General features: G+C 41.8%; 4 protein-coding genes across 4 annotated transcripts; 2 read left to right on the top strand and 2 right to left on the bottom strand.

Moving 5' to 3' along the window:
- The first annotated feature begins 14 nt into the window (after window positions 1-14).
- LOC6043116 lies at window positions 15-1,399 on the top strand. Its single transcript, XM_001855863.2, is given in 3 exon segments — window positions 15-146; window positions 216-1,162; window positions 1,165-1,399. Coding segments are annotated over 2 exon segments (1,080 nt in total). The 5' UTR covers window positions 15-146; window positions 216-231; the 3' UTR covers window positions 1,314-1,399.
- A 6,190-nt stretch (window positions 1,400-7,589) lies between these two features.
- Window positions 7,590-8,390, bottom strand: LOC6043115 (anaphase-promoting complex subunit 10). The gene is made up of 2 exons (XM_001855858.2): window positions 8,185-8,390; window positions 7,590-8,109 (listed from the first exon to the last, which is right to left on the bottom strand). Exons 1-2 carry the CDS (start codon window positions 8,291-8,293, stop codon window positions 7,661-7,663), a joined length of 558 nt encoding a protein of 185 aa, XP_001855904.1. The 5' UTR covers window positions 8,294-8,390; the 3' UTR covers window positions 7,590-7,660.
- A 124-nt stretch (window positions 8,391-8,514) lies between these two features.
- Window positions 8,515-10,398, top strand: LOC6043114 (eukaryotic translation initiation factor 2D). Its single transcript, XM_001855853.2, is given in 2 exon segments — window positions 8,515-9,491; window positions 9,494-10,398. Coding segments are annotated over 2 exon segments (1,722 nt in total). The 5' UTR covers window positions 8,515-8,617; the 3' UTR covers window positions 10,342-10,398.
- LOC6043113 (probable transaldolase) lies at window positions 10,339-20,909 on the bottom strand. The gene is made up of 2 exons (XM_001855849.2): window positions 20,629-20,909; window positions 10,339-11,445 (listed from the first exon to the last, which is right to left on the bottom strand). The coding sequence occupies exons 1-2, from the start codon at window positions 20,729-20,731 to the stop codon at window positions 10,538-10,540; spliced, it is 1,011 nt and encodes a 336-aa protein (XP_001855895.2). The 5' UTR covers window positions 20,732-20,909; the 3' UTR covers window positions 10,339-10,537.
- Between the last annotated feature and the right edge of the window lie 104 nt (window positions 20,910-21,013).

Below are 21,013 nucleotides of genomic sequence, written 5' to 3'. Positions count from 1 at the left end.
AATGGTTTGCTTGAATTACACTGAACAGCAGTTGAGTTTTGGTGAACCCCTTGCGACTTGCCAAAATAACAACACCGACGAAGACGCTGTTCATGATCAAAGTAAAAAATAAATAAACTTTTTAAAACTTGGAAGAATTTAAACAGGTAAGATATAGTTAAAGATTAAACCATTCATCAACAATCAATTTAATTAAAAATTATAATCGTCCGCAGACTTGAAAACATCAAAATGCCGATCTCGTGCATCATCTGCAATGACACCCTGGAGCAGAATCCCAGCTGCGAACTCTTCCCCTTTCCGGACAAGGGCCTCCAGCCGGTCCAGTACCAGCGCTATCTGATCGTTTGCGAACTATCCGCGTCAACCATTCCCGCCGATGAGCAACTCTTCATCTGCTCGACCCACTTCACCCCGGACTGCTTCCAAGAATCGGCGCATCAGCGCACTCTGCTTGACGGCGCCGTTCCCAGCCTGAACATGGAGCGAATCGAATACATCGACGAGGACATCCAGATGCTGGACGAGTACATTCCACTGTACAACGCCGAGCAGCACCAGGGTCCGTCCACTTCCGGAACCACCACAGTACAGCCGATGCTCATCCCCAAAGCAGAACCCGTCGACACACTGGACGAAGTAATGGAGGACATTCCGTTCGTGGCCACCGAGGTGAAGACCGAAGCTCCCGAAGCAGACGAAAGCACTCCGGATCCGTTTGGCAACATCGAACCGGGCCCATCATCCGATCCCAACCGGTTCTGCATCCTTTGCAATGCCCGCGAAGGCTCCACCCCGGACTGTCGACTTTACGTGTTCCCGCGCAAAATCCCCAACATTTACCGCAAGTGGATCCTGGCCGCCCAGCTGGAACCATCCCAGTACAAGGACCGCGATATCTACAGCTGCCAGCGACACTTCCCGGAAAATGGCTTCTTCGCCAACGGGCGCTTCATCCAGAGCTGGGCCACCCCGAAACTGAACCTACCCCAGCGCAAGAAACAACCCGCCGCGACCTCTCCGGCACTCAAGCCCGTCATCCTCAACCGGAAGATAGCAGCATCAAGCTCCGCCACAGTGGACAACGCCCCAACCGAAACGCTCATCAGCAGCCCGAACGAGGAAGGACCGAAGATCGTGATCAAGCACAATCCGGCGAACCGCAAAACGCCACGGCACTCAACATCGATCCGGACCACTACGCGAAGGTTTTCGCCCGCGTGGTGACGGAGCTGGTGCCGAAGACGCTGAACTACAACGGCGAGCAGCGACCGGTCACCGGGACGATCGTGTTTTCCTCGAATCTGTTCTGAGTGGTTTGGGGATTGACATAAAAATGTAATGACAAAAAATATGCTCTAGCTAGATTTAACATTCAATAAATTTAGATTTCTGCAAATATCGTAACATTTTTTTTATTTCATACAAATTTGCATGCCAGAGAACAATTTCTGATCATTTTTTTATAGAAAAAAAAGACATTTAGCGATGGATCAACTGTGCTCCTCTTGAAACGAGTTGAACAAGACAAAATAATAACAAGGTATTTCTTTAAAAAATTTAAAATTTTGAGTTTTGTTTTCTTTGTCTTCAAAATTTAGATTTTATAATATCAGAATTTTAAAATTTTAGAAGAAAGATCGATCCCTTATTTTTTTATGTTAAGAAATTCAGAATTTTAAAATTGAAGAATGTAAGAACATTTAAATTTAAGAACTCAAGAATCTAGTGCCTGAGGACTGACCCTATACATAATATCAAAAAATTAATAATTTTATAATTTGGCTATTTTAGAATTTTAAATTTGGAAACGGAAATTGGATGCATAGAATTTTCAAATATGGAAATTTTATAGTTTCAGAATATTTTAGAAATAAATAATACTAGAATTTAAGACTGATAAAATTTTAGAATGTTAAAATCTCAGAATATGAGCATTTTTGAACCTTAGATTATTGCATTTAAAAAAATTATAAATTTACAGTACAGTAGTTGTTTGGTAACTGGGCGTTGTTTAACTGGGCTGCTTTTTAACTGGGCTGCTTTTTAACTGGGCGCTCGATAACTGGGCCGTAGCCCAGTTAAAAAGCAGACAAACGTCAAAAAACCAAAACAAACCAAAATGACCGAGGAGTTAATGGATGCAAAAATCTTATTCAATAACTTTTGTTTGATTTCAAGTTACAATTAAAGAAATATGAAAAGTAAGCATTGTAAATAAATTTGAATAACTTTTATTTTTATATTTCATCTAGAAAATATTATGCATCGGAGGTCCCTTCGTTATTTTTGGTTCAGCCCAGTTAACAAGCAACATTCGGTGGCTGGGCTATGTTCTCAGCCCAGTTACCGAACAACTACTGTATTGGAATTTTAGAAAATTAAGATTTCAGAACATTAGAATTTAGGAAATTTATGTTTTAGAAATTATACATTTTAAGAAATTTTAGAATATTAGAATTTGTAAAATTTAAGAGTTTTTACATTAAAAAACCTTGATTTTTTTAAAATTGAGTCCTAAAATGAAGCTTAGATTGCTGATTAGGGTGTTTCATCCAAAACCAAAAGTTATCAGAATCAGGCAAACCGAGGTTCCCCTAGTAGAGGATACCCATAGGGACTCTCATGCCAAATATCAGCCCATTTGGTTGAGAATTGGCCTGTCCCCAGCGGTTTAAAGTTTACATGGAAATTACTATGGGATTGTTGTGCTTTTCGTTCAATCGTTCCTACAGGTCTAGGGACAACATGGATTCACTCGGAATAAAGACAGGTGTGTAGGGGATGGTCCAATGAACACATTCCAGAAGGAATTAGGCTTGTCCATTCTGTCCTTAAGGTGCGCATTGGATCGACGTCCGGTGTCTCCAAAACCAACGATTCATCCTTCAAAAGCATCGCATTTCCTTAGTATGCTATGACGGCTAGGTGGAAACCACGACGCCCCATATGAGACGGTGAACACGTGGAGAGGCATAGATTGCATTATTAACACAAAATCATCATTTTACGTTATTTAGAACAGTTGAAATTCTTCCAGGAACATCAATAATTATAATTTTAGTACTTCAAAGAATGTTTCTGAGTCAAAACTCAAGTAGATGCTCTGCCACGTGTTCACCGTCTGACATGGGGCGTCGTAATTTTCTTCTAGCCGTCATAGCATACTAAGGACAATGCGTAAGGGTGAATCGATGATTCTGGAGACACCGGACGTCGATCCATTGCGCACCTTGGGGACAGAATGGACAACCCTAATTCCTTCTGGAATGTGTTCATTGGACCATCCCCTACAAACCTGTCTTTATTCCGAGTGAATCCATGTTGTCCCAAGACCTGTAGGAACGATTGAACGAAAAGCATAAAAATCTCATAGTAATTTACATGTAAACTTTGAACCGCTGGGGACAGGCCAATTCTCAACCAAATGGGCTGATATTTGGCATGAGAGTCCCTATGGGTATCCTCTACTAGGGGAACCTCGGTTTGCCTGATTCTGAGAACTTTTGGTTTTGGATGAAACACCCTATTGCTGATATTATTGTTTACAGCGATATAGCTTATTTTTCTGAGTACAATGACCCTTTGTACGACCACAAAGAGTTCGAGCCAAACATTTCATTAGGGCACAAAAGCAAAAACCGCGATTCGAGAAAATCGCTTGCAAAAAATGGACAACTTGTTTCAATTCCTATTTAAAAAATAAGCATGACTGATGGTATTTTTACTGATGATTCGATAAAACACACCATTATCCTCAACTCTGCTTTACTGCTTCTTAATTTATGTTGATTTTCGCAATAAAACTCATAATTTTAAAAATCTCGTTATTAGGCCCTTTTAGCTTTCCAACTGCTGTTCATAATGGGCCCTTTCTAAATGCAATTTCGAAGAGAACTAAAAGGGCACTAAAGCGCTGTCACCGGATTGTTGTTTTGAATGATGTTTATGGGCCCTTTTGTTTAGTTAGAAATAATGAGGAATTCAGTGGAAATTTTGATAATTGGTGAAGTTTTATGATCGAATGGAGCAGATAAGGTATGTGAAACATTAAAATTCTTCAAAAGTGTACTGAACAGCAGCCGCGGGCCGTATTCAACATTGTATTTCGACGAAGTTTTTTTTCTGCAGAAACCCTTGGTGAAACGTTAACCAAACTTTGTTTTGAAGAGAATTAGTGTTAAGAATGTATGAAAAGTTCACTTTATAACATAGAAAGTTCCTTAACCACGAAAAACTAACGAAAAAGAAAAGGGCACAATTGAACTTTTTTTCTGGTTTGGAGTGAACATTGTTATGTGCCCTTTTGTTTTTTTTTTTTTATTTTTTCAATAGGAAATTGTTTGCTATCAATCTGATTCTTGGAGGGCATGTAGGGAGTGTACTATGGAGTGGAATAGTGGAATAATCCAAAATGTTTACTTTTTGGTTTTGTGCCCTAATGAAATGTTTGGCTCGAGTTTAAAATGGATTTTTAAATCAATTTTGAATAATTAACCTCGCGGTCCTTCTTGACAGAAAAGGTCCTACTTTGACAGCTCGTTCAAAGGGGGCCATAGATGATCCATCGAAAACATGTTGTCTTGTCATTTTTTTTTTTGCATTAAAATGAAAAAACCGATGGACCGATGGACATAAAAATTGGCATAGGGCTTTAGTACCCAATTAAGGAATTTTAGACTTGCAGAAATTTTGAATATTATTATTTTAGAGTTTTATAGTTGTAGGATCTTAGAATTTCAGAAATTTAAAATTTGAGAATTTTGATACATTAGAATTTTAGAGTTTTTGAATGTTAAAATTCTAAACTTTTAGAATTATAGAATTGAGGAATTTTAGAATATTATAATTTTAGACTTTTAGAAAGCATTATAGAATTTGATAATAGGGGAACCATACCCTTCTTCAGCCTTTTTCTATTATCGGCCTACCAGCACTTTGATCATGAATTACAGCTTTCATAAAGTGTTTTTGACTGGTCCAAAGTAATAAATAGCTCAGATAAAAGTGAGCAAGCAACTCTACATCGATGATACATCTGAAAATGTTTATTTAATCGCGGAAAACGACAAAAGTGATGAGAATTGGTTGAACGGCTTAAAGTGATTAAAATGGGTATATTTCCCCTATCATTTTTTTTTAACTTTAGAGCTTTATAATATAAAAAAAATGAATCTAAAAACTATAAATATATTTTTTTCATATAGAATTTTGAATGTATAGAATTTTAAAATTTTAAAATAAAGAAGCATAGAATATTATAATTTCAAAATATTGAAAATTTTGAGCTTGGAATATTAGAATTCAATAGTCTTAAAATTTTAGAATGTTAGTATCTTAGAATATGAGCATTTTTGAACATAAGAATTGTATTTTTTAAGAATTAAAAAAAATCATATTTTTTTAATTTCAGAAAATTAAGACTTGAAGAATATTTGAATTTAAGAATTTTAAGGTTTATAAATTTTAGATTTTATGATTTTTTTTTTTGAATTTTAGATTATTAGTATTTGTTTAAGATTAAGAATATTCTAGAGAATATTAGAATTCTTTGATTTTTTTTTCAATTAGGGATTTAAGAATTACCGAATATTAGAATGCTAGATTTATTGAATATTATTATTATAGAGTTTTAGATTTGTAAGATTTAAGAATTCAGAATTTCAAAATTTGAGAATTTTGGAAGAATAGAAATTTTGTATATTAGAATAACATAGTCTTAGAATATTAGAATTCTAGACTTTTGGAAATAAAGAATTGAGGAATTTTTGAATATTATAATTTAAGACTTTTAGAAAGCATTATAGAATTTGAGAATATCAGATTTTTCCGAATTTTAAAGCTTTAGATTATAAAAATCTGAAAAGTCTTAAAAGAATTTTAAAGTTTTAGAATTTTAAAAATTTATAATTTTAGAACTTTAAGCATAGAAATTTATAATTTTAAAATATAGAAATTTTAAGATTTTGGAAGTATAGAATATTAGAATGTAAGAGCTTAAGAATATTACAATTATATAATTTTAAAATATTGAAATTTTACAGCTTTGGAATATTAGAATTTAAGACTCTTAAAATTTTAGAATATGAGCATTTTTGAACCTTAAAATTTTAAATTTTGGAATTTCAGAAAATTAAGATTTAAAGAATATTAGAATTAAAGAATTTAAAGTTTCAGAATTTTGAAATTTTAGAATTTAAGAATATTAAAAGTTTTTAAATATTAGCATGTTTCAAGTTTTAGAATATAAGAATCCTTTGATTTTTTTTTAATTTAGTAATTTTAGAATTTAGAATTTTGGAGTTTCAGAATGCAGTTCGCTAACAGGGCTGAACGAAAAATAACGAGGGGACTACCGATGCACAATTTGATGAAATATAAAAATAAAAGTTACTCAAATTTGTTTACAATGATTACTTTTCATATTTCTTTAATTGTGACTTGAAATTACATAAAAGTTTGAAAAAAGATTTTTGCATCCATTAACCCCTCGGTGATTTCGGTTTGTTTTGGTTTTTTGACGTTTGTCTGCTTTTTAACTGGGCTACGGCCCAGTTATCGAGCGCCCAGTTAAAAAGCAGCCCAGTTAAACAACGCCCAGTTACCGAATAACTACTGTATCCAGGTTTTTAAGCGAAGATGGCGTTCGAATGTTGAACGTCCGAAATGTCAAAATCGCGCAGTAGCACCAACATTAGAAAAAAAAATGCGGCTGTCATGCCATGGCACACTTTTTTCGTAATGTTGGTACCACTGCGTGATTTTGACATTTCGGGCGTTCACCATTCAAACGCCATTTTCGCTTAAAAAGCTGGATAAGAATTTTAGCAGTTGTAAGATTTTTGAAATTTGAGGATTTCGGAAGAATAGAATTTTAGAATATTGGAATTCTAGACATTTAGAATAAGAGAATTGTGAATTTTTAGAGTACTACAATTTTAGATTTTTGGAAAGCTTCATTGAATTTGACAATATTAGAATTTTAGAGTCTCAGAATATGAACATTTTGCAATTTCAGAATTTAGAACTTTAGGATTTCAAAATTCAAAATTGTAGAATATTAAAATTTGATACTTTTAAATTTTTGATTCATCGAATTTTGAAGTAATATAAATTTTGACTTTTACAAATTTAGACTTTGAGAGTTGTAGCATTTTAGATATCTGGAATTTTACAATTGTAGAAATTGGAATTTTAGAATTAATCTTACTAGTCTCCGTTCAATTATAAAATTTATTGATTTTTTTTTATGAGAATGCAAATTTTAAAAACATTTTTTGAAAAGCTAATTATTATTATTATTATTTTTTTTTTTTTTTGAAAAATAGGGATCAACATATTATTTAAGTTTTTCTCGATTTGTTCTTTTTTATTCGTTTGTTTTTTTTTTTTTTTTTTTTTCAAGTGTTGTTTGAACTCACTATTTATAAAAATTATCGTTGCAAATATTTTTGAAATGCTTTCGCATATATTTCTGTAGCAAAACTAAGGTTCTGGCAAACTATGTAAACTGTTCAATCAGAACTGTTGTATGTTTTTAGTATAAAAGGAGAGTTTCGGACAATAAACTTTACCCAAATCCAGATTCTCGATTAAATACTTATATTAAACAATCTTCTCTCTGTCCTCTCCTTCCCCCAAAACCCACCGCTCAAACTCCCTACCGAATCGTCCGAAACTGCTGAAACTCAATCGTACTGAACGGGCCGTACTGCTCCAGCGGGTACGTCGTGCCCTCCGTCGGCGAGTGCACCCGGATCTGCCGCATGTGCGTGTCCCGCCCGTTCTGGTGATTGCTAATGACCGCAATCTGAATCATGAACGTGCGCATCGGAATGTCACGCACCTCCTTAATCGGGATGCACACCCAGCCCGAAGGTTCGCACAGGTCCACCACCTCGACCTCCTGCAGGTCGTTAAAGTGCGTCCCACAGCGGATCGAGATCCGGCTCGGTGTGTAGCTTTCGTCCAGCTTGTAGTCGGAGTAGATAAAGATTTGGCTTACCGTCGTCTTGCGCGGGAACTGGATGTTGACGAGGTGGGGCAGCTGGCCGTCCGACTGCCAGTACGTCTCCATCGAGTTGTCGCGCAGCTGCTCGACGCCGAACCCTGGACCAATGAGGGGGGGTGGTGGGGGGAGGATTAGATTGGGTTTCAAGTTTCAACAAAACAAGTTAGTTTTACCGGGTTTGCAGGAGGACAAACTCCATACCGCCTGGGAACCCACTTCGCGCACATTCCCGGAACGTTCCTCGCTCGTGGGACACAAGTTGGCACCGGTTTTCACACTCATTCAGACGAAAAACTAGAAAAACTTAAAATTTTTCGAGAGCAGTTTCGAACTGCCGGCAAAAAATCAGTTTATTTTGGTGGATTTGACAGAAGAAACAAACACAAAGGTGAGGGGTGAGCAGATCGAAATTGCTCTGCAGTAATTCAAACTGCTGAATCCACCTCAAACTTTTATTAAATTTTATGGTTTATGTCATTTCGTCAAACCCCCCACGTTGACAGTTCTCCTAAAAAGTTTCAAAACAAGCAGACTCACCGCGACGTTTTCGGTACGGTTCCCGAATCCCGGACAAATTCCTCAGGAAACTTCCAACAACCGGCAACAATGTTCGTCAAGCCGTTCAAGGTGAAGAGCAACATCCTGGTGACCGGCTCGGAGCGCAAGCGGCTAAAGCAACGCGTGCAGGCCCAGTTCGGCGCCGTGGCCGAAGCGCCGGCGCTGGCCGAGCTCTTCGGCAACAAGTGCAAGGTTTGCGTGGTCAAGATCGTGACGTACGGCGAGCAGCAGGTAACGGTTTACACCAGCGAGAAGCGGCCGATATTTTTTGAGGTCGAGGGGAAGCTGCTTCCGACGGTTTACACGCTGTGGGCGTGCCCGGAGCTGGTTCCGCTGTTTACCACACACCCGGCCGTGCTGCCGAAGTTGGCTAATGGGGCGGATTTGATGATTCCGGGGGTGGTGCGGTCGGGGAACGATAAGAAGTCGTGGGGGAACTATGGGAAGGAAGCGGTTGTGGGGGTGAATTTGACCTCGAATCGTGCGGCGGTCGGGGTTGGGTTGTTGGCACATGATTCGGAAGATTTGTACATGTGTGGAGGACACGGGGTGGCCGTCCGGATGATGCACGTGTTTGGGGATAAGTTGTGGGGAATGGAACCGTCGGTTTGCCAGCAGGTTCCGCTGCTGGGGGCGACGCAAGCCGTGCCGAAGGAGGACGACTTTCCGCCGCTGGGAGAACCGGTGGAACCGGTGAAGGCGGTGGCTGCTGTGGTGGAGCAGTTGGAGCAAGTTGACCTTGATGCCAATGGGGACGATGGAGAGGCTTCCGACCCGGAGCCTGAACCAGAGTCCCAGCCCGACCCGGACCAGCTGATCCGAGCCGCGTTCCTGAACGCCATAAAGTTGCACGGCAAAAAGATCCCACTGCCACTGCTCACGAGCACCTTCTACCCGCAGTACGTCCAACCGGAGCTGCCGGAGGAATCGAGATGAAACGCAGCTCGTACAAGAAGGTCGGGACGTTCCTGAAGAAGATGGCCGACGACGGGATCATTCAGATCAAGGAGGAAAAGAAGGGAGTGGAAAAGCTGGTCGCCATCGCGTTGGACCACCCGGATGTGGTGTCGTTCTTCCCGTACAAGCTGCGCAAACCGGAAGATCCGGAGGCGGCTGGCTCGGGTGGTGCCGGCGGCGATTCGAGTGCTTCCACGCCGCTGTTGCTCACGAAAATGGTGGAAATGTACGCGGTGAATGAACCCACGGAGAAGCTGTTCGGTGCCGTTGGGGTCGGACTCGGGAAGGCACTGGACGAGACGCAGGTCAGAAACTACGTGAAGGACTACGTTGGCCGGAATAAGCTGATGGTTCCGGATGTGAAACTGGTGAACCTGGACGAAACTCTGCAGCAGCTTTGCGGAGCCGGTCCAGGTCAACAGCTATCGATACCCGAGCTGTGTAACATTGTGCTACGGACAATGACAAGCACCTTCGAGATGCGCAGCCACAAGGGACCGGTTACGAAGGGTGGCAAGCGGGCCATCATCCACCTGACGACGGCGACGCGGTCCGGCAACAAGAAAGTTACCCTCATCAGCAATCTGGAAGACTACGGCGTGAATGTGGCCGAATTCGCCAAAGCCGTGAAGCTCGGAGCGGCCGCCAGTACGACCATGACCGAAGTGCCCGGAACCAAGGGCGAACAGCTGCTCGTGCAGGGCAATCACATCAAGTTCGTGTTCGAACTGCTCACCGGAACGTACCAGATCCCGAAGGCGTGCATCACGGGGTTGGAGTTCGCCAAGGAGCAGAAAAAGAAGAAGAAAAAGTAAGTTTGACGTTGAAAATATATTTATTTAGGCATTGTATAAAAAATTGCAAGATTTAAACAGTGTGTGTGTCTGGAAATCGCTTCGGATGACATCCTTGTACATCTAGAATCTACGGAATTTCGTTAGGCCAATTGTTCCACAAAAAGGATCAAGTACTTCTAGCACCTCCCAAAAAAATGCACCCCTCCCACGCACTTCAAACGGCCTGCTGAACCAGCCCGCGCAGCATCGTCTCCAGCTTGCGCCCGTCGGCGGCAAACTTGCGGATTCCGTCCGACAGCTTGTCCGTCGACATCTGGTCCTCGTTCAGCATCCAACGGAACGTGGCCTCGTCCATCTTAATCTTCTGCAAATCGCTCGCCTTGGCCACCTCCGGATCCAAGAACCGCTTAATCGGCTCCTCGCTCTTCTCCAAATCCCCCAGCAGCTTCGGACTAATCGTCAGCAAGTCACACCCGGCCAGCGCACGAATCTCCCCCGTATTCCGGAACGAAGCCCCCATCACCACCGTCTTGTACCCAAACTTCTTGTAATAGTTGTAAATCTTCGTCACCGAAACCACGCCCGGATCCTGCTCCGGCGCAAACTCCTTCTTATCCGTGTTCGCCACGTACCAATCCAAAATCCGCCCCACAAACGGCGAAATCAGCGTCACCCCCGCCTCCGCACAAGCCACCGCCTGCCCAAACGAAAACAGCAACGTCAAGTTGCAATGAATCCCATGGTCCTTCTCCAGCACCCGCGCCGCCTGAATTCCCTCCCACGTCGAGGCCAGCTTAATCAGCACCCGCTTCCGCTCGACCCCGTTCTCCTCGTACAGCTGGATCAACTTGAGCGCCTTGGCGATCGAAGCCTCCTGGTTGAACGACAGCCGCGCGTCAATCTCCGTCGAAACACGTCCCGGAACCAGCTTCAGGATTTCGCACCCAAACAGCACGAACAGCATGTCGGCCGCTTCGGACACCTGCTCGTCCTCGGTGGAGCCATGCTTGAGGCCGTACTTGACGGCTTTGTCGATCAGCGGCTGGTACTGGTCCATGCTGGCCGCGGACAGGATCAGCGACGGGTTGGTGGTGGCGTCCGTCGGTTTGTACACCTTCATGGCTGTTGAGGGACGGGAAAGGAAGAGGTAAGAGATATTTTAGTTTGCTTATTTTGATTTAAAGAATCTAGATTACTTTTTCAAAACCACCAATGCGCCATGGGTTTCCATAGGACACATAGAACCTTTTGAAAAAGCGAGAAATGTAGAAAAACGTTGCAACATTGATTTTAAGTTTTGATTAGTATCTGATAAACAAAAAAAAACAAATAATTTAAATTTATTAATTTTAAATTAAGAGATTTTTAAAATTTAGTATTTTCAGTTTAAAAATATTTTTCAATGTTTTAATTTTTTTATGTTTGTTTTTTTTCAGTTTATTTTTTTTGATGAATTTATTTTTCCTAAAAGCTATTGTCGTTTAAAGGACCTATTAAAAAAACCTCTAAATTTGTTATTTTATTTGAATACCTATTTGGAATATTTTGAATTTTTGTTAATTCTTTTATTTATATTTTCAAGTATTGAAGCACTTGACTTTCTTTTTATTATCTTTGATTATCTAAATTTTATAAAAATTTTGTTTAATCTTCTTGAATTTTTTTTAGAAATTCAAATAATTGAAAATCTGGAGATTTTTTTATTTTTGGAAATTTTAGATTACTTTTTACACTAGATTTTATGACTTTTAAAAAAAACTCTACAAATCTAAAAATAAGAAGAAATAAAAAAAATAATTCAACAAAAAATAAACTGAACAGAACAAACAAAAAATCAAAAAATTTTCTACAGTATTTGTTCGGTAACTGGGCTGAGAACGTAGCCCAGTCACCAAATGCTGCTCGCTAACTGGGCTGTTCGAAAAATAACGAGGGGATCACCGATGCATAATATTTTCTTGATGATAAATGAAAATAAAAGTTACTCAAATTTATTTACAATTCTTACTTTTCATATTTCTTTAATTGTAGCTTGAAATTAAATAAACGTTTGAAAAAAGTTTATTTTATTTATTGAATATGATTTTTACATCCATTAACCCCTCGGTCATTTCAATTGGTTTTGGTTTTTTGACGTTTGTCTGCTTTTTAACTGGGCTACGGCCCAGTTATCGAACGCCCAGTTACCGAACAACTACTGTATTCCTTTTAAATTTTTAGATTTTTTTACATTCCAAATATTTTTAATTTTCTTTACATTTATTTAGTTTGATTTATTTTTATAATATCAAATTGGTTGTGTAAATTTTTGTATTCTTTGATTTTCTTGTTTTTTTATCTGGTATAATCGAGGGCATAAGGCTGGTACAAATATTTTTAAAAGTTTTTGTCACCCCCTTCAAAATTGGCCCGAAAAATCAGGGGCAAAAAAATATTTTACAATAAACTTCAAAATTTCAATGAAAATTCAAGTGCAACCAGCTGAAATCAAATTAAAATACATTCTTCTGCATTTAAAATCATTTTTAGCATGTTTGGGTTTATTAAAAATCTTAAATTTTTTGAAAATTTTCGATGCAAAATCTTTTTTTTCGATACAATTTTTATTTTTGTCAGATCTTAGATTTTTTGAAAACTAGAGATTGCAAAACAACTGAACTAGTGTAAAATGTACTTTAAAACACTTTTTTCATTTAAATGTGAAGACTATGGCTTGTTATTTAAATTTTTATATTTTTTTATTTTTTTGCCCCCCCCCCCTTGACCTCGGCCAGGGCCGAGGGACAAAAACTTTTTTAAATATTTGCATCGGCCTAATCAAGCAAATATTTTAAATTTATATAATATGGCTTTCTAGTCAGAAATTTATCAACACATTCAATGTATGTATACATGGCAGCTGCGGTTTTTTTTTTGTCATGCGACTTCGTGCTTGTTTTTTTTATAGTCCGTCCGATATGTCAGCCAACATATCTCGCAGGGACTGTGACAACTCGATCATTGGACACTATGGAGTTTTTTTTTTCTATTTTTGTAATTTTCAATTTAAAATTGTTTTTTTTTTTGTTTGGTTAATGTTAATTTTCTCAAATTTGGCATTTTTTAAATGTTTTTAATATGCTTGGAATATTTGGTATAAATCTAAAAAATAAACAAAAAACATAAAAATCTCCCCAATTTTTATTATATGAATTTTATAAATTTGAAATTTTAGAATTTTTTGTAAGATAAAAAAATTAAAAAGATCAAAAAAAGTTATATACCTACTAACTAAAAAAAAAAAATCAGACAATCAGATGAAAATTTGCATAATAACCTTTACCTATTTTCAAAATTAACTTTTTTAAATCTTCTTAAACTTAACCTTGAAACATTTAAAAATTTCCACATTTGTCATTATATTGAAATTTGAAATTTAAAAAAAAATCAAATATATTGTGAATATTTTCCTAATATCCTTGTTTCCTTTTAGTTTGATTTCACATTCGAGCTGTCACCGTCGGCGCGTAAACATCGTCGTCGAATTGTAGCTCTCGCGAAAGTTAATTTATTAGTGCTCCCGGTGTGTTACCCAGCACCCTGGGGAAACGAAAGCAGCCCAAGCCGCCGCCGCTGCCCGGCGAAGGCGATTCCGGCCGGGATAGTGCATCGCAGATCGTGCAGCGGGTGGACTACAAGAAGGCCCGCAAACAGCAGAAAGAAAAGGTGGTGACGCCGCCGTCTTCGAGACGCCGCCGAAGAAATTCCACCGGCGGTATCTCATCGATTTCGGACCAGCTCAACGAACATCGGCCACTGACCCAACCCGGGAGGTCTTCCGGAGGATTCCCGACGGCGAATCAGTTCGAGATGCTCGACTTCGACATCTCCGGCGACGAGGCAGAAAACGTAAACAATGGCGGCGGTGGTGGAACTTTTGCCGTTGGTGATGGTGCTGCTGGTGGTGATGCTGCTGGTAGTAATGTGAAAAATCCGCCTCCTGCTCCCGCAAAAATACGCTGTCCGCCGATCTTCGTCCACGGTTCCAGTGTCCCAGCGCTTAAACGACTGATGTCAACAACCCAGCTGGGCGCCGACGATTACCACCTGCGGGTAAACAAAGGGTACATCCAGATCAGGGTGTCGACTAAATCCCACTTTACTTCTGTGGTGAGTACTTTGAAGCAGGCAAATGTCCAGTTCTACACCCACGGGACCAGTGATGAAACCCCGGTGAAAATCGTCCTTTCCGGATTGCCAGTGTTTCCGGTAGAAGATGTTAGGCGGGAACTCGAAGATGTGTTTCTTCGTCCCACAAGTGTGCGCCAGATGGGAAATCGAAGCACGGTGATTACGCGCTATACCTGCTGCAGTTTGAGAAGGGAACTGTGAAACTTCAGGAGCTGCAACAAATCAAGGCGCTGTTCAACGTGATCGTCCGTTGGAGGCACTACTCCAAGAAGAAGTCGGACGTCGTCCAGTGTTTCCGGTGCCAGCAGTACGGCCACGGGATGAGAAACTGCCATCTGGAGGCCAAGTGCGTGAAGTGTGGTGAGCGCCACCAGACGACCGCATGCGCACTCCCCGCGCGAGCCGACGTCGTGGTCAACGACGACCGCTCACAAATCCGTTGTGCTAACTGCAGCCAAAATCACACAGCGAACTACAAGGGTTGCCCCACCCGCCTCAAGTACCTGCAGGACTTGAAGGCAAAGAAGAAAACGAGTCCCGCCAGCAGAAGCAACCTTCCGAAGGTGTCTGCAGTTCCTGCGCCTGCCCCAGGCCACAAGGTGGCGACTTGAGCCAGCTGCTCGGCAGCATCGCGAATCCTGGGGTCTCGTACTCGCAAGCCGTGCAGGGCCAGCCCGAGTCGTCAACTTTGTTCACCGTCGAGGAGTTCATGTGCCTAGCCAGTGAACTCTTCACTAGGCTTTCGAATTGCCAGTCGAAGGCCATGCAATTCCTCGCCCTCAGCGAGCTCATTATCAAGTTTGTTTATAATGGCCAACCTTAGCTCGCTGAAGGTGATGAATTGGAACTGCCGTTCCATCCGCAACAAGGTTGTGGAATTTTTCCACTTCCTCGAAGCTCACGAAATCGACATCGCTGCAATCACGGAGACCTGGCTGCAGCTCAACAACTCGGTGTACCACGAAAGCTACACCATTGTTCGCGCGGACCGTCACTCACCGGATGCTGCTCGAGGGGGAGGAGTTGCACTTCTGGTGCGTAACGGGATAAAGTACTCCAAGCTCGAAACTTCGTCCCGGGCAATCGAGTCCGTTGGGATCACGATCAATGTGGATCCCGCACCAGTGAACATCGTTGCTGTTTACTACCCTGGCTCGACCCGCAGGGCAACGCTTTGTCAGTTCCGACGCGAAATACGGCAGCTCAGCAGCATCGATGGGTCAGTCTTCCTGGTGGGTGACCTGAACGCGCGACATAGGATGTGGAACTGTGCCAGGGCCAACAAAGCAGGACAAATCTTGCACCAAGAGTACGAGTCCAAGGACATCTACATACACGCTCCGGATACTCCCACCCGCTGCCCCGCTGGACGAGGGAGGCCTTCCACGTTGGACCTGGTCATCTCAAACAACCTGGTGCAGATGTCGAAGCCGATAACGCACGTCGAACTGTCGTCGGACCATCTGCCGGTCACTTTTACGATCGACGCTGACGTTCCAGTCGCCCCGGCTGGAAGACTCGTCCGATGCTTCGACAGAGCGAACTGGATTACATATGCTCGCTCGATCGAGCGGGAGGTCGACCTTAACGCAAGCTGGATCAACGATTTGGATCGCTCGGAGAAAATCGACGACGCCATCGACAAGTTCACCGCCATCCTGAAAGCTGCTGAGGAATCCGCTGTCCCTTCGCGTAGGATCCTACCTCAGAAGAAAGACATTCCCGACGAGCTGAAGCTGCTAATCCGGCTGAGGAACGTACGGCGTAGGCAGTTCATCCGAAGACGTGACCCGCTCATCGGAGCGGTGGTGACCCACCTGAACAACGTCATCAGCACCAAAAGCGCCGAACACCGCTACAAAAACTTCGGCTCCTTATTAAGGACGCTGGACAACGGCAGCAACAAGTTTTGGAAGCTTACCCGCAACCTCCGGAACACGGTCAAGTACAGTCCCCCGCTGAACGTCAACGGAGACCTCGTAGCGAGCCCTTCAGCGAAAGCCGAAGCGCTCGCTCGTGCATTCGCCGCTGCCCACAACAACGAGCAACCAGGTGATCCCGAAACATCGGCTGCTGTGGAGAACGCGCTTGGCCACATACGAGCGACAACTCCTCCCGTGCCTCCGGCCGCCCTTGTCAAGCCGAAAGAGGTCAAGGCGATCATCCGCACGCTCAAAAACCGGAAGTCTCCTGGGCAAGACGGAATCCGGAATACGTGCCTCAAGCAGCTGCCAAGAAAAGGGTTGGTCGTCCTGACCAAAATCTTCAACGCTTGCCTGGCCTTGGGCTACTTTCCGGCCGGCTGGAAACACGCGAACGTGATCGCCATCCCAAAGGCGAACAAGGACATAACCAATCCAGGTAACTACCGCCCGATCAGCCTTTTGAGCAGCCTGAGCAAACTCCTGGAACGGGTGATCCTCGCCCGGATAAACCGTCACCTGGAGACGGAGCAACTCATTCCACACGAGCAGTTCGGCTTCAAGCCGGGGCACTCAACGGTGCACCAACTCGCCCGTATCTCGGAGATGGTGAAGCGCGGTTTCCTGGCGGGAAGTCGACCGGCATGATCCTTCTCGACGTCGAAAAGGCCTACGACTCCGTGTGGCAGGACGCCGTGGTCTACAAGCTCTTCCGCTCGAACCTCCAGCCGTTCCTGGTCAAGATTGTCGAGTCGTTCCTGACAAATCGGTCGTTTACGGTGACGGTGAATGGCGAGCGTTCCTCCGTCCACAACATCCCCTTCGGCGTGCCCCAAGGATCAGTGCTGAGCCCGACTCTCTACAACATCCTCACCTCCGACGTGCCGATGATCGATGGAGTGTCGTACGCATTCTTTGCGGATGACACTGCATACTTGGCATCGGACAAGGACCCGAAGATCGTCGTCACCCACCTCCAAGCGGCACAGAACAACCTCGAGGAGTTTCAGCGGAAGTGGCGCATCAAGCTGAACGCTGGGAAAACCCAGTCCATCTTCTTCACCAGGAGGCGTGCTGCTCGGCACCTTCCCCGCAGATCGATCAGCGTCAACGGCCAGCCTGCAACGTGGGACGACGAAGTCACGTACCTGGGAGTGGTGCATGACAAGAAGCTAAAGTACGACAAGCACGTGAACTACATCATCGGGAAGGTGGATCGGTCCACCAAAGCGCTCTACTCCCTGCTGAATCGGCGGTCGAAGCTGAGCATCAAGAACAAGTCGCTGGTGGTCAAGTGCATCATCCGTCCAATGCTGACCTACGCTGCTGCGGTCTGGGGCAACTGCGCCAAATCGCACCGTAAGCGACTCCAGGTGAAGCAGAATAAGCTGCTCAAGATGGTGCACAACCTGGACCCGTGGTACCCGACCGACGATCTACACAAGCTGGCCGGCGTCGACACCGTCGACGCAAGCATCGAAAGGGCAACGAGAACCTTCAGGACTTCGTGTGGGATGTCAACGAATCCGCTCATCGAAGCACTCCTCCACCAACAACTGTGATATTAGTCTTTAAGCCAAACATAGATCTAGGGTTTTTTCTCAAAAATTATTTTCCCTAAAAGAACACCCAGTTAGCAAAATCTAAACGTAGAAATATGTATCCTCCCTGCAAAGGCTTATGAATTGATCTCAGTTGAAAGGTTCTCCAAATCTCTGAATTGCAAATGTAACATCCTGGAGCAGAACAGTTAAATTCTAATAAAAACACAATTGAATTGAATTTTAGTTTGATTTTTTTTTGTATGTATTAACTTTTTTAAATCTTTTGAAATTTCGAAAAAAAAAATCTAAAATTTTAAATTGTGAAAAAAATCTCCACATTTTCAAGCATATGAATTTTATGAATTTAAAATTTTTAATGACAAAAACTTTTAAAAATATTTGTACCAGCCTAAAAAAATCTTAAATTTTAAATTGGGAAAAAATTTAAAAATCTCCATATTTTTTATTATTATGAGTTTTACATTTTTGCTTGATTTTGCTTTGAGTCCTGAAATTAAAATAATGAGAGATCTGGATTTTTTTACTCATGTTAGGCCGTTGCAAATATTTTTGAAAATTGGTTCGAAAAATCAGGGGCATAAAAATATTGTTACAAAAAACTTCAAAATTTCCAAATGTGATAATCATGTTTGTTTTGTATGGGCTTGATTAAAAATATTTAGATTTTTTATGAAATTCCAATGCACAGCACCACAAAAACTGTTTTTTTCGCAAAAAAAATAAAATGTTCGTCAATACTTCGATATTTTGGAAACTAACAATTGCAACACAACTGTACTGATTTATAATGCATTTTAAAACACTGTTTTCATTCAAATGTTGAAACCATAGCTCGTAGGGGAACAGCATCTAATTCCAGCGTGCCTCTAATGTTGGCAGGTCAGAATTTTGACATTCAATTAAAGCTAATTAAAAGCGTTTTCAACTGAAATCGAATGATAAATAGTTCAACAAGAAGTGAGAAAGCAAATTTCTATAAAAAGTTTCGCAAAATTAGTTGTTTAAATAGTGAAAATCAGCAAATTGGACGGAGTTAGGAGCGAGTGCTTAACCTGCCAAACAAAGGAGAATTTCCCCTAAATTCCCTTCCTAATCTTTTTTTTTTGTTTTGCTCTTAAATGGCTATTTCAAGTTTCCTTGTTAATGCAGACACAACAAAACACAGAAAACATATAAAAATAAGCCTATTCTGATTTTTTTTATTTCTTCTGTTATTTTTCATGTTTTGAATTAATTGATTTTTTTTTAACATATTTTCGTGTGAATTTTTAATTTTTATTTTTTATTGTTTTCTTTTAAAAAATTGCTGGTTTTTCTATCTTGAATTTGTTTTAATGATTTTATTTTTTTTATTTTAATATATTTTTTTATTTATTTCGCTTTTGTATTGTATATTTCTAGGTTTTATTTATCTTTATTTTCGTTTTTTTTTTTCGTGCATAATTTGATTTTTTCGTGTGTTATTTAATCCATTCGACGCGGGCAGAGGATTTGCAAGACGGAAATTGTTGAATTGTTGTATCTCCAAATAAGTTTCACTCGGAATTAAACGGTTATTATGAAGGTGGGAAGGGGATCTACCCTCAAAGTTAAAAGTAAGCATCCAACTTGTTCTGAAATTTCGCGTTCGAAGTAGATAGGAATCGAGCTTTTTATAAAGTGGAAACCGTCAATGGATGAGAAAATTTTAACTATCGAGACAACTTATTCTCAACTGTTTAACGAATAATTTTAAATCTACACCCAAATTAACTAACTACAGGCTGGCTAGTCTACAGCATTGATAAGTCACGCTTGTAAAGTCTAACCCAGTATCATTGCGCACATCGCGCACGTCAGCCTGAATTGCTCGAAACGCGAACGCGCGCAAAGCATTTTGGAACCGTTCACCTTTGACTAACCTTACGAACGGGCACCCACCATCAGAGTTACAGCAACTTCGTATAAGTTAGACTTGCTGAAGGTTCAACTTGGCAGCGCTCTGGTTGGTCGCTTTTTTGGGTCAACCACGCGACTTCAATCGAACTATGCGATCCTTTCACTTTTTGGTTTGTTACGTAGGACTTATGATCCATTTATTGGGATTTCAAGCAATCTTGGTGCTTATTTAGGAGGAGTGTCTTCAAAGTTTCATTCAAGCGTAGATAAGAAAGTGCGAAGGAATCTCAGCAGGTCATGGTTCCACTTGAAGTTGAAGCTAACAAGTTGCCCTATCATTCTAGCCAAGTTCACGTGGTGAGGCTCAATCGTAGTAAACACATCGAACACTGACAGAAGGACTTGTGTTGACTTGAACTTGACCTCCAAATGACAGGCCCTACTATCTACAACGGTTGACCACAATGCCCAACCGTACCCTAGAATAAGTTTAAAGTGGCGTCTCTTCTCCACCGTCAGCTCCAACGGTGGATGACAATTCAAATAAGTGTAATCGCGGTCTCGCCGAAAAAAACAACACTTTTGCTGCGCCTGTATTGGTTCCATTATCGCACACTACCGTCGATTCCGCTAGCGAAAACTGCATCTACGATTGACGGTCACCTTCATGAAATTTAAACAATGTTTGTCTTGTTCTTCTTGTAGGCGCTTCTCCAGACATGGCCACCGGAACTTCTGGAAGCTTCCTCGCACCAACCCGAGCCACCTACCTTCAAAATCGCCGGTGTCCGCCACGATGGTGGTCAGTTGCTTCAGCTGTTCCAAACTCGAGACCATCTTGGATTTCTTGCTCTGCGGTTCAGCACTGCTCATGATAGACTGAAGCTCGGCGTAGCTAGCTATTTCGGCTGCACTTGAATCAAATCACACACGTTCGGATAAGGAACCGACGATGACGACGACGACGACGTTCCAAGGATGGTTGGTACGATGTGCAGCGGAGCGTGGTGACGCGGACAAGCCTTGGTTGACCGATTCTGGTGCCGGGCAGAGATGTAGTGAGATGGTGAGTTGAACCTGGAGAGCGCGAGAGCGTCGTCGGTGTGTCCTTTTGGAGCGTTCAAATAGGTACTCTTGTAGTTGTGCCGGCGCGGA

The sequence above is a fragment of the Culex quinquefasciatus genome, chromosome 2 (genome assembly GCF_015732765.1).
Source record: "Culex quinquefasciatus strain JHB chromosome 2, VPISU_Cqui_1.0_pri_paternal, whole genome shotgun sequence".
NCBI lineage: Eukaryota > Metazoa > Arthropoda > Insecta > Diptera > Culicidae > Culex > Culex quinquefasciatus.
The sequence above is the reverse complement of the archived record's forward strand: the minus strand, read 5'-3'. Positions and strand labels throughout refer to the sequence as shown.